The sequence below is a fragment of the Vidua chalybeata genome, chromosome 5, assembly GCF_026979565.1.
Source record: "Vidua chalybeata isolate OUT-0048 chromosome 5, bVidCha1 merged haplotype, whole genome shotgun sequence".
NCBI lineage: Eukaryota > Metazoa > Chordata > Aves > Passeriformes > Viduidae > Vidua > Vidua chalybeata.
Genome location: NC_071534.1, coordinates 2,703,928 through 2,720,709, shown reverse-complemented (window position 1 = coordinate 2,720,709; position 16,782 = coordinate 2,703,928). Strand labels below are relative to the sequence as shown.

General features: G+C 43.1%; 1 protein-coding gene across 1 annotated transcript in view; it reads right to left on the bottom strand.

Annotated features, from left to right (window-relative positions):
- Window positions 1-16,782, bottom strand: part of PDE3A (phosphodiesterase 3A) — a 222,608-nt gene that overhangs the window by 73,945 nt on the left and 131,881 nt on the right. The window contains exon 2 of the mRNA XM_053943940.1: window positions 2,126-2,176. Coding sequence (XP_053799915.1) covers window positions 2,126-2,176 — 51 coding nt within the window. The remainder of the gene's footprint in view (window positions 1-2,125; window positions 2,177-16,782) is intronic.

Here is a 16,782-nt window from a genome sequence, read left to right as displayed (position 1 = left end):
ATGTACCAGGAACTCCCCGCTCTTTGTAAGGCAACCTATAATTCAATCTAATTAGAGCAGCCTTAATAGTATAATTATTCTAAGAGAAAAGGAATCCTACAACATACATACACATACATGTGGGCAGTCTCAAAAGGGGAGTGCAGTGGTGGTCACAGCCATGAGCAAGTTAAATATTGTGAAGACAGCTTTTTACTTGTGCCATTAACATTCTATTGAATTGCAGATGCTTATCACGAGACAAAGTGCTGCAAACAGAAATTCCCACAGGCCTCAGTGAATTTCATTTGAGATCCATCTCTACCTGGAGCTCCAGCACTTTGCATTTCACTCCCACGTGCAGAAAAGGAACATGTTTTCCAAGTGGGCCATTAAGAAGTATGACATGCACTGTAGTAGCTTCCCCTCATGTTTCAACACATGCCATAGAAAACCTACTAGCTCTTAAAAAAAAAAAAAAAAAACCAACAAAAAAACCCTTCACTGAATCAGAGCTTTTTTAATGAGTCTTGATAGAGTAACTTCAGGAGTTCCTACGTGGATTTTAGTTTTACATTATGATAAACCAGTGATTCTGCTTCCCTTTTTTTCCTTTCTAGCTTTTAAGGTATTTAAGTATATCTAAAACATCATTCACCTTAATTTTTCAGCAAGATCTTGTTCTTTACAACAGGTGCATTTTTTAAAGGACACAAACTGGCAACAATGTAACTGAACCACAAAAGGATTTTTAAAAGTCTTTTCTATTCTGCAAAAAAATCAGAACCTCCTTAATTTCTCCTAACCTTTCAAGGAGCTTAATTAAATTAGATTTAATGCTATTCCTATCTAGACAATTTTCAGAGTCATGTAAAAGAGAGACTCTAAAGCTACAGTGGAAAAACTGAGGCATATTTACTCCTCTCTAATGAAACTTTTCCTCCTTTTCTTCCTTGGCTTTTGTGTCTGGGCAGTAGGATAACACAAGGTAATCAGAAAGGCTGGGTCATTTTGGGATTCTTCATCAGGAACTGTAGTGAGAGAACAAGGGGGAATGTCTTCAAACTGCCAGAGAGTAGGTTTAGATTAAATGTTAGGTAGAAATTACTTTTTGGGAGAGTGCTGAGGCCCTGGCACAGGGTGCCCAGAGCAGCTGTGGCTGCCCCTGGATCCCTGGAGGTGTCCAAGGCCAGGTTGGACAGGGCTGGGAGCAGCCTGGGACAGTGGAAGGTGTCCCTGCCCATGGCAGAGGGCTGGAACTGGATGATCTTTAAGGTCCCTTCTAACCCAAACTGATCTATCATTCTGCAGTTTTCTTTTCCCACCTTGTTACAGATCCTTTAATGCTTTTATGACACCTCTGGACTGTCATTTGTACAAAGTATCCACGTGGAAATCCTTCACCTGAGGTAAAAGCAAGTACAAAAGGCTAATAATGTAATCTAATAATGTATTTCTGTTCTTTCAACACTAGATAGGAAAGGCTGTTTTACCCAAGCAGGAAAATTCCTGAACATCAACACAGGTAATGATGCCTTGTTTGCAGCAATTGTAATAGATAATTACAAGAGAGAGTTACTAGAGGTAATTTTGGAATGGATTATGATACCATTAACACTACTGGCATAATTTCCTTCCAGTGACAGGTCAAGGCAAAGCAGTGGCTACACGTGGCTTCTCTGCACCTCCCCACACTGTTCCACCTTGGTCAATAATGAAAGGATTCATGGTGAGAGAGCCATCCAAGTTTTAACAAGTTTGTCAGGTCAAAAAAAACAAACAAACAAACAAACAAAAAACAAACCACCAAACAAAACCTACCCACACTGTTTGAAATTGCATTGCTTTGATGTCCTGATGGAGACAGCTGAGTAAGAAATGCTTTCTCCATACATCTAATCCATCTTTCTGCTACTTAAAAAACCTTTCTGGTGGATGACTCAGCTCTGTCTGGATCAACTGTTTGAATTACAGCTCAAAAATTATATTAATGAAAGCTGTCAGGGTTTTATGCCTTTTTCCATTGCTCCAAACCCTGCAAATATTAACAAAATTAACAACTTTGCCAAAATCAGATGGAAAACTTGCTTGAATGCCTCAAATGTAGCAAAAGCCAAAATTGAACACAAAATACTGAGCAACTGACCTGTGAGCCTCTGGGTCCTCGTTTGTGATCCCATTCAGAATGCCCCATGAGCTGCAAAACAAAGAAAAGCAGAGCTAAGTGATAAATTGCACTCATTAGCTTTAATTGAAACACTCATGCTTTTATATCCATTACACGTTTTTCTTGGAAATAAACAGGTTTGCTTTCATGATTTATCTCACACAGCTTTTAGCCTCACAATAAAGCCACGTAACACTGTACCTTTACATTCAGAACCCAAACACATCTGGCATCACAATTCTGCTCATGCCAATAAAATTCCCACTGCCATAGATTCAGCTTTAGCCAAATGTTTAACACTGATCTGGCAAAAGGACAGCTGATACATCAACAAGGAGATTACCAAAAACAGGGCACATTTGATTAATCAGCAATGTACATTTTATATCAGACATGGTAAGTAGAAACAGCTTTAAATCTATTTCAACATTGAATTACGGGGTTTTTTGTACATCTGCTCAGGGATTTCTTCTGGGCATTGTTTGCTCCTACACACAGGAGCATTGCTTAATTCAAATATAAAAATATGTGAATGAAAGATAGGAGGGTTAGTGTGGCATGTACTGACTCACAGTCATGAACATTTTCTTGCTCATTTTTCCCAACATTCTTTCCCAAAGGAAATGCCTTCTCCCAGTTCAGAGGTAGGCAAGGAGATTTCCAACCCACACTTATTGCAGAACATGCTTTCAAAACACTCATCCCAGGACAAGAGGTTAAAACTACTTTGCAGAATCAGGAAAGCCACATGCATCTCCTATTATGAGACTTTTTTTTTTATCTTCTCCATTAACTGTTCCTACTTATCCCTTTCTTTCCCAAGGGCTCCTTCTTTTTAAGTTATTCCTTACAACCATCCACCTCCAAAACTGGAGACAAACCACATATGAAGAAAGGCATCAAAGATCAGAAATGTCACATCATTTTTTTTTTTACCTGATACAGCCTTGTGACTGGCCCCCTCATTTTACTGCAATTTTTTCCTATTTCCCATGTACTCTTGGTGGAAACGCTGGCTCTGCTGGGTTTCACTGTTTGTTCTCCATTACTGCATGAAGCACAGCTTTGGTGTATTTTTTTTTTTTAATAAATAACTGTAAATAAATAACTGGTGTGCAAAAACTACCAAGAGATGCACCTATCAAAGGTTACGTGCTTCAAAGAAACTCTGCCAGAACCCTCCTACCTGTCTTTCCTCTGTGGACCAAAAAACCCTCTTCAGTTTTACTTCTTAGCCCCTGTGCCTTGGGAGGAAGTAACTCCTGCTTTCTTAATTCACTTGGCTAAAAAGAAAATTAATTTAGCAATGAAATAGTTGGCTCTCACAATTAAAGAACAAATATTATGTATATACTAGGGGAAGATTTATAAATTTATAGTTATGTTCCCCCCATTTTACACTGCTCTCAGGAGATAGCTGGGACATTTAAGAAAGTCAGCTCATTACTACAGCAACACCTGACCTCAAATCAAGATCTCAGAAAGTAATCTCCACCACTAGACAGCAAAGAAAGAGTCAATAGACAAAGCTGCAAGACAGGCCAAAGTGTTAAAAAGCAGAACATTGTGTAGATGAGAACATAGTAGAGAAAATCCTTTGCTCCCAGCGCTGGGTTTATTTTCTCTAGTCAGTCTTCTATTGTAATTTTTGATAAAGTTTTAATAAACCTTGTTAAACTTTTTCAAAGTAAATACCATTTCTCACAATAGCTCACTGAAAAGAGAAAGGTTGCTTTCTTACTGCCACCAAAAATGAGAGGTGTACTCATAAGGCAGGCCTGGAATCACTGTTCCCATGGGTAGGGATGCCCCCAGTGCAGCCAGTCCCAGGAAAGCAGGCTGATGTGTGCCAGGGTGATCACCACTAGCCCTCACACTTAAATCAAGTCCTCCTAAACATTTCTTCCCCTCTAGGCACAGTCTGCCCATCCTGATCCCTATTCTTGCCTGGTGCTTCACATCTCCACAGTGAGTTTTCAGCCCCACAGCCAACTCCTGCTCTGCTCCACCACTCCTGCTCCTGCCCAGCTTGCAGGTAGCTTTTGTTTGCCCATCCCTAATCCCGTCCCTCCACCACGAGTGGGCAATCCTGGGGGGCTGCACAGACTGGGTGTTGCAGCAGCAGCTAAGGCTACAGTGAAAAGTGAGTCCAAAGGCCGTAACAACTCATCCTTGCCCCATTTCCCAGTGTCTAACTATCAACATCACTCACAGAAGAGAAGCCAAGTCACCAGTGAAGCAGTCACAAATTCATTGGAACCAACAGAGAGAGCCCTTCCTTATTTTGTCACCATTTTATGAGTAAACTCCTTGTAGCAGTTTACACAGCCCTTGTCCAATTTAATTTCTCCACAAGGGTGCCTTGGTGGAATCAGCCACATTTGTATTTTTGCTGACAGATCAGTTGTCCCCAGCATAAAGCAATGCCCACACCACTGTTATCTCTCCCTGGATGTCCTCTGTCTCCCTGTGCCTGGATGTTCTGCTGAGTGACATGGGCTGTGGCTGTCCCCAGCTCAAGCAGTGAGGTTGTTCTCAAGCATTATATCTAATCCATGACCTATGAAACCAAACTTTTCCTACTGTTGTTATAGAAATCTAACTTGGCTTTAAAATTTATTTCTCCCTCGTTATCTAAAAAGCCGTGCTCATCTCATGCTAGAACGTTCTTGGCATATGGTGGTCCCTGCTAACGCAGCAGTGAAGGAATGAAAAATGAAGTGAAAAGGATACCACACAAAAATGCCTCAGAAAGGAGAAAACCCCGGAGTTATGACAAAATCTCTGCCAGGCCAGCATTTTACAGAGGGATGATTGCCTCAGTGTGACACCCTTTAGCTCAACAAGCCATACTCTGCTCAATTGCTTCTGAACCTGATTTTCTTTTCATGGACAAACAATAGGTGCTGGAGCATGACACCCAGAAAAGGAGGAAAGAATGCCTGAACTATTGGGCTAAGTAGAAATCATTATTTCCACAAGCTGAATAAAAATTAAAAAATTAAGAAATCAGAATTAAAGGCAAATCAAAGCCCAAAAAGAAACAAAAAAAACACGAAACCAAACAACAAACCAACTACACTCAGAGAAAACAGAGCATGTGCATAAATCCATTTGAGTGAGTCAACCTTCTGAAATCATAGAAAAAGAAAATAATATACTGCTTAATTGGTGCGTGCATGCAAATAGAGATAATGACATAAAATGCATTTGGAAGTAGGGGGGGTTTATGTTCATCATTAACAGATGGGTTTGCTCCAGACCCTACTACCTCCTCTGAAAGTTCTCTGGAATCAATTTGGTCCAGAGTGATGATAAACAGCCTCAGAGCATCAAATTTATTATTCTTACTGACCAGGCAACTAAGGCTACATGTATCAGCAGCAGAAAAGGAGGGGTAAAACTGAAATCAAACTCCCACACAGCTCATATGCATGCAGTCTCTCTTAGAAGAAAAGGAGCTACTTTACATTTCATCTGCAACTGTCCTGGAAACCCATCCCTGGCAGTTTTAATACTCACAGATGAAAGCAGCTTTTAGCAACAAGAACGACTCTTGCGTGTTCAGGAATGCACAAAAACTGGCCCTGGCTAAAACCAGCTGGTTGGCTCTACCCTAATAACTCACTTCCAGGTCTCCAGGGAAAACACTCCCCTGTTCCAGCTGAGGGTGAGGACTGTCAGTGCAAGAGGAAGCAGGAGTGGAAAAGACCCCAGCACCAAAATGCCACACACAGAAGAGGAGAAGTGAAAGGGGTTGTCTCCTTTTGGAGATGTAGGGTGGGGGCCTGTGCTCTAAATTTCAAGTTCTTCACCATGAAGTTTATTGACTTGTGGTCTTAAAGCTTATGTTCACTAATGCAGCAATAGCTTCAAAGGAGTGGGGAATGGTATAGAGGACTGTCTACATTACATCAGATTTCTGAGATACCCATATTGAAGTAGAACAAAGCCATTTAAAAAATAGCATCTTCAGCCCTCGCCTCTCTAAATGCAGTTCTTCTCCTATATGGTTATTGAATTAAAGCCCCAGCAAATGATTACATAAGAATCTCAACTTTCATTAAAATTCATAAACCATAATTCTTAGCCTCCCTAGTATTAGAGAACTGCAGAAAAATGTGACCCACACATATTGTAGGAATTCTAAGTAAATAAGAAGACAGAAAGTGAAGTATGACAATTTAAACCTTTTCAGCTGTTTATAAGTCCTGTTTTTCCCTTATACAATCTTTTCTGGACTGGGGGGTTTAATTTTGGCACACTGGAAACAGCAATACTGCTAACTCTGCAATGGCTGGAAAAAAGATGAGATAAAAAAACTCCAACAAAGCCAACCAGAAAAAAACAACCCTCTGTGACTCAAAACTGAGTCAGAGTAATAGAGAATACATAATCTTATCATAAGGACCTCCCCAACTGGGCACAAGTCAGGAAAAAAACCCAATATTTAAAATACAAGCAGTCCCATGTATATTCTTTGAAAGGGAAGGGAATCCTCAGCAGCAGAATGCAACAGCATTTTGAAACCACATGGACTTATTAAAGCATTGTTTAAACTCAGCATAGTTTCATTAGAGGGAATGAGCAGATCCTTTCCTTGTAAGTATTAAAGAGGACCAATTAATTAATTACATCTAGTGTTTAATAAAACCCTTTAAATCCATTCAAAGTCTATTCTAATTCTATTCAGATTATAGTCTGTTACTCTGGAATTTTATTTCGACACATATTTACACATACACAACACTTTCACTGTTCTAAAAACAACCAGATGGTGATGACAAAAGTGAGCTAAACCAGCCAGCAGTCACCAAAGACAATAAATGGGATTCAAGAAGACTGAAACAAGATCACATAGACCAAATGCACGAGAGAACCTTGCCCCAGCTCACTGGCTCCTTCCCTTGCATTTTAAAGGCTGAGACTGTGGCTGGATACCTCGTTCCCATTACAGTGAACATAAAAGACTCCTGCTTTCTCTAGTGGAAGGTGAACACAAGGCAAAGCACAGGAATGTGAGAGAAATTGCTCCTCTGCTCCATCTGGGATTGGGAGCCAAACACTTGCATCCAACATTCCCCACTGAACTGGCTGTGATACATGAATAGGGCAGCCTGAGCTCTCCCAAACAGCTGGGAACCTGCAAAAATGCCATTTTGCCACTCCTGCAAGGATTTAGCACATTTAGTAGCAGTAAAAATGAATTACCAATGAGATTATGAGAAGTTTTGGCTGGGTGGTAGCCAGCAGCTTTAAGAGATGTTCATATTTGGGAATCAACATCCAGAAGAGCAAGATAGGAGCACCCAATCAGGCTGGCACCTGGTTTCAACCTTCACCAAAATAGCAGAGCTTCTATTTAAACATGAGCATAACATCTTCCCTCTTTGGGAGAGATTCAGTTGAATGGGCATGTTGAGGATGTGAAACAGTGTCTCACTGTTGAGCTCTTTGACACTGCCTCCTTACAGCTTGTGCTGAATGGGGCACAGTATGATCCATATTCTCTGGCTGAATGGGTATTAGCCATGCTCCAGTCAGGATCATATTTCCACTGGTAATAAGAAACTGTTTTGTTACCAGCATGTAGGCACAAAATGTTCCCGATAAGTTCTTTTTTCGGTAACGAAAAAAAAAAACGCACAAATTATTTCCTTGATTACATATTAGAGGAAACATTTATTTTTACAAACATGCAGGAGTCAGGTCACACAGAAGCCAACAGGGTGTTTTTGCACATGCTATTTTGAGTAGGATTCCTTCTATCCGATAGACTGTTCCCTGCATATTCATGCTAATCAAGATAAATGAGATTATTTACTGACTCGATTGATTTAGGGAGGGAATTTTGGTGTGGACACCATCAGCAGGGGTAGCTAAGCAGGCTGGAGCTGCTGAGATTCACCACTGCCAGATCCTGATAACATAACACGGGAGCAACTGGCTGCTCTGACCACCTTCTCCACCAAATCTGACACCCTGAGGTGTCAGAGACGCCTTCCTCGCTGTGTGGTGAGAGTGATCACACACAGGCACGTGCAGGCCATGACACACAGGCAGCAAAGGCCTCCAGTATTTGGAAAAACAATCCCTTTTCCACAGCCCCTGGCCAGCTCCCAGGGTCAGCACAAAGCACGAGATGTCAGAGCCGCGCTGTTCGGCCAGATGTGTGAGCTGCGTGCTCGTGTCATCACAGCCACTGTGGAGAGGAAACTCTCCACCCAAACGCTCCCAGCATCTTCTAGCCCTGCAAATCACCAAGGGCGGCCTCAGTTCCAAGACTGGTTAAAAAAAAACCCAAAAAAAAACCAAAAAAAAAACCCAACAACAAAAACCCTAAACGAAATAATTCACCGCAACAAACCAACCAAAGTAATAAATTGGGGTTGAGCATTTAAGAGCCATTCAGTTGCTTCCTAATCAAAGACATTGTTTCAAAGGTTTCTGGGCTGCTGGACAGCAGCTGGAAGCAGAGATAAGCTTTTAAAATCACAGCAGAGGCAGAAATGGAACTTGGAACTTGGCGCTGCTTTGAACTGGAGGCAGGGCCAACGAGGAACAAGGATGGGTCTGAAGAGGAGCTGCAGTGAATGTCTTCTCTGCAGGCTGAGACCCATGTGGGGATGGAGTTACGTCCTCTGAAGCTGCTGCCCTGGGGAAGCTGGAAGTCCTGGAGGGAGCTGCTTGTCGGAGTCTCCCCCAGATTGGGGTGACCCCGGGTGGTGGTAAAGTCTCTCCTCCAACCTGTGCCTTCAAAGAAAGACTCAGCAGTCTTCAGTCGTCCGGTCTCAAGGCAGTTTATTGCATGTTATCTCAAGGCACACAGACTCCCTGACATTCTCCCTGACTCCTTCTCCCTCTGTCTCTCCCTTCGTCTCCCTTCGTCTTCGTCTCTCTTGTCCAAGGGGCTGGTGCCATCTTTTATATCACACATTACCTATTAGGTGTTTATAGTTTTTCCCCAATGCCTATCACCTATATTGAACAGTGGCTTTCTACTCTAAACCAATCTGTGAGTGCCAACATCACCAAGAACATGGAGGATAGGAAGGAGAAAGAAGGAGGACAGGGCATGCCCAAATCTCTCCATCTTAGAACTTCTGACCTCCATGTACAAAACTCAGACCCCTCTGTACAAGGCCTAAAACCCCCCTGTACAGCACTCAAAAATCCTACCTTTTACTTTGTGATTACTTCTATTATAATATCTAAACTTTTGTGATTTCTTGTTCTTCCTGCAAGGTTGGTAAATTGTTCCATGGGTCAGATTCAAAGCCACAGGGGTTTCCGGCTGCCTGCCAGGGTCTCAGAGGCTTCTGACCTGGACCCGGAAGAGTGTCTGAGGGACACCTTGGGTTCCGACAGCTGCTGGGAGGAGAATCCAGCTGGGAGGTCAAGCAAGGAGCCAGAGGCTGCACGGAGCACTCTGGGTCAGGCAGACCCTGCTGGGACAGCGAGCAGCATCAGGAGCCACCGTGGCAGCAGGGACTGGAGAAACCAAAGCCTTGGAGAAGCGAGGCTGAGGGGAGCCCCGTGGGCACAGCAGCACGGGGGGGACAAGCCAAAAGGCAGCAGCAGTGAGTGCCCCAAAGGCACGGCGAGCAAACCGCCCCGAGGCTTCACCAGGGATGCAGCTCCAGGGGAATGAGCTCATCTCTGGCACTGGGAGACACGGCAAGAGGCTGCATTTTGGAGGAGGTTCTCATGGCAGCAAACGGCCTTTTTATTTCCAGACAATAAGCTGCAGCTGAGTTCTTCAGGGAGGAAGCATGCAGGGATGCTGGCTTCCCGACGGGGTGGGCGAGGGACACAGAGATGAGTGACACAGCAGGCTGGCAGCAGTGGGCTCAGGGCAGCTGCTGTGCCCCTCGCTCCTCAGCACCCCTGAAAATGAGCAGCTTTCACTTCAGAGAATGTGAAGCTGCTGGGAAGTTTAAAAAAAAAAAAAAATCAAACCAAATGTAGGTGGGGAAAAAGAAAAGGCACAGGAATATCCACCTCCACACCCTGTATCTGGTTTTATACAAATTTTTGTCACAACTACTTAAACAGATGACAGCAGTAAAACAAATCCATGCGTGTTTCTATTATTCTCACTCCTACCACTGAATTTCTCAGGTCCCTATTAATCCTTCACACATCAAGGAGGATTTTAAACAACAGGTTTGGGAGGCAGAGCTGTAGTAAAATAGAGAAAAGACCTGATTTTGAGGGGAGTGGGGGGTGGAAGGGAGGAGGTGGGAGTGGTTTTTGCCCCTTTTTTATTTTGTTTTTTTGGAAGCAATTCTTATTCTTCAGTGATCCTCAATGATGGATTCCACACAAAGAGTTACTTGCAGATGTATCGCAGATTTTTTAACAAAGGCTTCTTAAATTAATGATCTTATTCTGGATATTTAATTTCAGAATAAATGTGCAAAACAATTAAACTGATCATAAACAGATTTCTTATCCCCCTTGAACTGATCTGGTAGATGAATAATAGGCATATTGATCTGGTGGACTAGTAATCCACAAGTAAAAGTGTTCACCAGATTTTCCATATATGAAAAATCTTCCCACTTTCCCATTCTAAGCATAGTTGTGAAAATCAAAGCCTTAGAGAAAAATGTCTATAGTGGTGAGAGAAAAACTGTGGGCACAGCTACTCTGATACCTCCCACCTTAGCCACAGACATAATTTACCAACAGTCCCTTAGAGAAGATTCCTCAGTATGGGAATGCCAGGGCAACACAGCAACATCAAGAGTGCTAAACGTAACAGCAGGTTAACAAAAGAACTAAAGCATATTGATAAAAAGGAGAAGAATTACTATTTAAATGTTGCTTGCTATTCACAGCACACACATGAAGTTCCTGGATCTCACAGCTACCCAGTCAAGTCCATTCTGGTGCAATTAAGTTCCTAAAAAAGTCAGAAAGCTTATTTACTTTTTTTCCCATTGGGAATCATTCACTTTAAGAATTAAGAATCCCATTAAGAATCCCATTCACAATACCAAGCCTGGCACAAGCTTGATAATCAGACAGCTACTGCAGCAGAGTTAGCAAAGTCTGAAATCATGTTCAGGTATCTAAAATCTTTTTTTCTTTTGTTAGAGTCTAAAGAATTCTATAAAACAATCTGCTCTGAAATGTATGTTCCCAATTCTGTTCTTTCTTTAGTGCACAGCTTTTCTCTCACTTTCCATCTTTTCAGAGATCCTGGTGTCATGTAGGTTTCATCTGCACTTTGCTAACACAAACCTCCAAGGTGGGGTGTGCGTTTTTAGGCTAGCTACCAGTGCATAGAAGGGTCTGTGCTCCCAAAAAATGTCTTTTTGCACAGCAATTAAAAACCCTCTGGAAAAGCAGGTAAACGTTTTCAGGGATTTTTCAGTCAAGCTCTGATTTCAGGTGGATCACCCTCAATATGCACACATAGCTCACATGGAAGGCAAATTAACTCAGTGAGTTTAGCAAGTGCATTCATCAAATAACTGACCATTCTCTGATAGTCTGCATAAAAATGGGAATTTTCCAATTCGGTTCCCAGTGGATAAGTGTCTACCTCACAGGAAAAAAAAAAAAAAACAACAATCCAAACCATCATCAAATTGACATCCTTACTGGCAGTCTCAGCAGAAAAAAGCCCTTAGGGCTGAGTAAGCATGGAGGTTTCACCAGACATTTAACCTTTGGAAGTGGTTCCAGTGCAAGGGAACTGAGCCACTGCAGCGGGGACAGGGACATGTGTGACTTGTTGGTGTCACCTCTGTTCTTCCCTGTGCATGCAGGATGGCATTTTGTCACAGCTGCCAGCTCAAACCTCTCAGCAGAACAGAGGCACTCACGAAGGGGAAGGAGGTAGAAACAGAGAGAAAACATCCTAACTCCAAGTGCTTGGTCACAGATAACAAAGGTGGCAGTGCCACTGTCCCCCCAAACTGGGAATTCTGTGAGCAGCAGAACCCAGCAGCCTGACCAAACCAGATCTCTTGTGATGCCATGAGCACTTCCTGAAAAGAAAAAAACCCCAAACTTTGCTTATGGCAATGCGGTAACTTAGTGTCCATCTGGTGTGAAGCACAAAACTCCAGGAATTGGTGCCTGGTGAGGCCAAAATACAGGGAGGCAGAAAGCCAGCAATGTAGCACAGCTCCAGCAGCTCGTTTTACTGAAACACATTAACTTTCATGAGGGATAGCTGCGATGAAGTAATGACAATGTTAAGGGAAGGAGAATTTGGCCTCCCACAAAGCTGACTGACCCACACAGCCTTCTCCCACTCTGAGAGCAGCCCTAAGTCTGGGCAGGTGAAGCCTCAGCTTCCAGGGTTGGCCTGGAAAAGAAAAAAAGCACTGCTCTGCCAAGGCTTGTTTCAGCCTGTCACCCACACAAATGAGCCCTTTCTTTCATTAACACCCCATTTTTCCTGGTTCTGAGGCTTCACAAAGCAGAAGAACAGCAGTGATATTTCAACAGCTAGATCCCAGCTAGCAAATGTCCTAAAATTACACTGTAGAGTCTGGTAGCTTACTAAAAACCTCAATGTCAAAACTCAAAGTACATTCAGTTTAAACACACCCTTGGGGGGATTTTATACTAACTACTTTCTATTTCAGACTATTCACTTTTAGCTCAACCAGCGATGCTTCATCACTCATCCAGGAAAACTCCCCTCTCTGCCACCCAATCTCAATCAACCTGCCAAATTAATTATCACCCTGCATTTGTCTATTGCTAAGAGGGGGGAAAAAAGCAAATAGATGAACGCAGCAGTGACCCGAGCAGAAATGGATCCTCTGAAACGGAACTAATTAAATCAGTTCAGTGATCTTCTTCCAGCACGACACATTTCACCCACTCCATCCCCAAGCAGCCCAGTTCTCCCATCTCCTTCCCAACTGTCCTCAGCAGGGAGCTCACAGGGGGCTCAGCTCCCTCTCCAGCAGCAAACCAGGGATCTTTTTTACTCATCCTTGCAGCTGCATGATTTAAAATAAAGGGGAAAAAAAAAAAAAAAGCCAACTGCCACACAGAAAATTCACAACGAGAATTTCCCACTGACATTTACATGCAGATTCCTGGCCACAGAATATGTGTTTCAGCCAGGCAGCAGTAGGATTTGATTACCTACATTTATGGGACCACAGGCACCAAAACTTTGGTGCTCTGCTGGCTCTATGGAATGAGCAGAGCTCAGAGCACTGGCAGAGCAGGGCTTTGCTTTTGATACCCCAAGTCAGGCCTTACAGCAGAGCTGTCAGGACTAGCACACAGAGAAGGTGCAGAGTTTGTGGGTTTTAGACCAATGCCTTGCCAAGCCTTGTGCCAAGTGCATTCCCAACCTACCACGTCCATGTGCATGCATGGCCGCAGCATTTGTGGCCCTGCTGACCCTAAAGGGCCTAGCTCAAGGAAATACACGCCTTTTAAGTTCTCCCACCCTACAATTTTAAGCGACAGTCCAGTTGAAATGCATGCAAAAACACATCTGGGGGATAAATTTCCCTGCTGCTGGCATTTCCTTGGGGTCACGCTGTCGGGCACAGCCTGTGCCAGCTGATCCCATCACACTGGAGCAGTGGCAATATCCAAAGCTGTAGGACCAAGGCAGAAACACCAACCTCTCCTGTCTCAGTGCACTTCACTGCCCATCACCCTTCTCCTTCTGCAGAACACGTTCAGAGCAGGATCAGAACAGGGCAAGGCAGCTTAGGGCACGAAATGCCAGGTGACAGCCCCACTTGAGGAATTAAAAAGACACTGAAGTGAGGTGTCCCTTTACTACAGAGCTGGAATATCAATCAGTCCCACCTTGCTTTCCCCCCCATATGATTTTTTAACACGCCCTGTGCTTAGACACGAGGCACACCACAAATAAGACACCAGCACTGAAATCTGGATGCCTGCACGGGATCCCTGTGGGGTCAGGAGGCAGGAGCCCATAAGGGAAGAGCAGGAAGAGCACAGCAACACACAGAGGCAGGACTCTGAGTCAGCTCTAGGTAGGTGCCTACACAGGCAACAGTTTGTCATTCGCACCCATCTGCTGCTCCAAATCACACACACATGCTGTCACATGTGCTTTTCCCCATCTGGATGGCAAGAGATGCTGGGCATAAACAGGCAAAAGGCAGCAAGAGGAATACTGGGCTTGTGCTGGACCAGGGGGAACTGTCAGGCACCTTCACCCACCCCAACAGCAGAGATTTCAGTGGAGGTTTTTAGAAGGCAGAGTAAAGAGATTTTTCACAGTGGCTGCAGGTTTTTCCATGATTTGAAATACTGCCTTTCAAACCAGTCTGACTCTTAATAAACTTTGATTCTCAGATTTTATTTTTTTTTTATAAAAACCACGTATGTTTTCTTAGAGGGATATCATAAAATACATCCTCCTGCAACACTGTCTGCCAACATTTCATTCCACGTGCTCACCCAAGTCCTACTTCCATCACATTTCCATTGTCACAGCACTGCTCACAGCAAAAGCAGAGCCCACCAAAGATACAGCCTCCACCATGATGTAAAGGATGCACAGAATATACAATATTTTGGGGGGTGCACATGGATGCACCAGAAGGCATTTCAGAGTGAAAAGGAGAAAGTCAGAGCAGCACAGAGGGGAAAGGAGCCCTTTCTGGGCTGACCCCAAAGGAGAGACATGCAGCTGACCTTGGTTTCAAGTCCCTAGTTTTGGTTCACTTCAAGTGAATCAAAACTGCTGAAATGTTCTTTGCTGGAAGAATATCCCATATTGAAAAGTATCTGGACTAATTTGCCGTTCAGAAACAGGCTTCAACAAAATTAAGTACAATTTCTGTGGTGAACTAAAAAAAGGAATAAGTTGTATGTCAAAAAAGCCCATCTATTCAAAACAAATTTTTGAAATTTGTTTTCTTTTATATGTGCAATTGCTTGCCCCTCCACCATTGGTCCTTATTTTCCCCCAGAATTTTATTCCTTGAATGATGTAGCTCTGCATGCTGCTGAGATATACTTTTAATGCAAACTTCATTAATAAAAGCAGTGTTTCCTCTTCTTATTGACAAGCTGTTCAACACTGCCTGAGAAATAAGAGCTTTCGTTCTTTTAATTTCATTACAATGTCTTCACTCCATTTTGTTGCTGAAAAAGTAATTTAAGTTCCTTTTTCCTGTGTCCCAAATACTTTTTCTTTCATCTTATGCTCAATTTGTGCAAGAATGCTCTTTTGACTCAGCAGAACTGTTATTTTACTAGAAATATATCACTTTACCCTAACCAGGAGGGTCCACGTGGAAAGGTATTTATATTTCTATCAAAACAAAACAAACCAAAAAAAAAAAAGAAAGAGGGGGGAACTCTGCTCAGAGCTAAGTGGCTCTGATTTTCTGACTATGAAAAAGGAGCTCTCCAGATCTGTATTGATTACAGATTCAATCCTGAGCCCCTCATGCTAACATCATTTTCATCAATTCAGCGTGGCCTGGAGGCTGTCCTTTGTTTTTCCTCCTGTGCCTGGGAACCAGCCTGGTCTTCCAGGAGCTGTGGTTAAACACAGTTAGTCTTGAGTTTTGTAAGGTGGCTTTGAGTGCCTCCCTCTGTCAGCTGTGAATCAGAGAAATCTTAGTAGATTCTCCACTTCTAAAGCATTTCCAGGCCACCATACAAACTTGTTAACTCAGAAAGAACCTTCCTGAGGGAGGAAAAAAAAAAAAATTATCTCCATTTCACAGATGGAGAATTGAGGCATTTACCCAGCACAGTACTGCAAAACTGGGAATAGAAACTAAATATCTTCAGTTCATGGGATCAGACCATAGGCTTTGTTTCGATCAACTACTAATGTCCAAGTTCTTTTTTGGGGGGGAGTCAAGGGTATACACCAGGGAACAGAGTTATTCTTATTTTTGGCTGCCAGGAGATCTTATCACTCTTTCTGAAAATGAACTGCTCAGCCCTCTAAGTATCAGGGGGAGGACAGGCTCAACATACCAACAACCTTCCTTTTTAAGAAAGTGAAACAGGAAAGATAGAAAAACTCAAAGGATAAAAAAATTAACGTTTATCCTCTGTTCCTGGGCTGAACTCAGGCATCTTGCAATCCTCTTTCCTCAGTTAGAAGGACTTCAGCTAGAGAAGGTGACTTGAGCAAAGTGAAAAACTTTACAGCTGTGCCCCAGACCTGGGCTGAACCTTCCCCCAAGCTTTCGAGACCTGGAGTCCACCCCAGCTCTGCCCATGGATGCAGAGATGAAAAGGGACAGGAAGAGATAAAGAACCAAAATGCCAGGAGAGAAAGTACCCTCACAAACCCCTCTGATTTACTGAGGCGTGCGAAGCATCTCTGACATGAAAGCGTTCACCTCCATTTCCTTCTCTTCCACTTTTAATTTTCCCATGCAATTCCTTGTTTTCAGAAAGAGGAATCATAGATAGCTGCAGTTTACCCACTTTATCAGCATAAAGACCCATCTTCCACAAGCATGCTGCCAGGAGATAAGCAGCTGCATTCTGAACATTGAGTGCCTTGGGCCCTCTCAATGGGTCCCTTTATTAGGACAAAGACTCCTTGAAGGAGAACCAGGGCCACCAACAACTTTGGTTCAGGCCAAGGTGACAGAGGCTGAGAAACAGATGCTTTATGGGCTTGGGAGAGCTACAGAAGA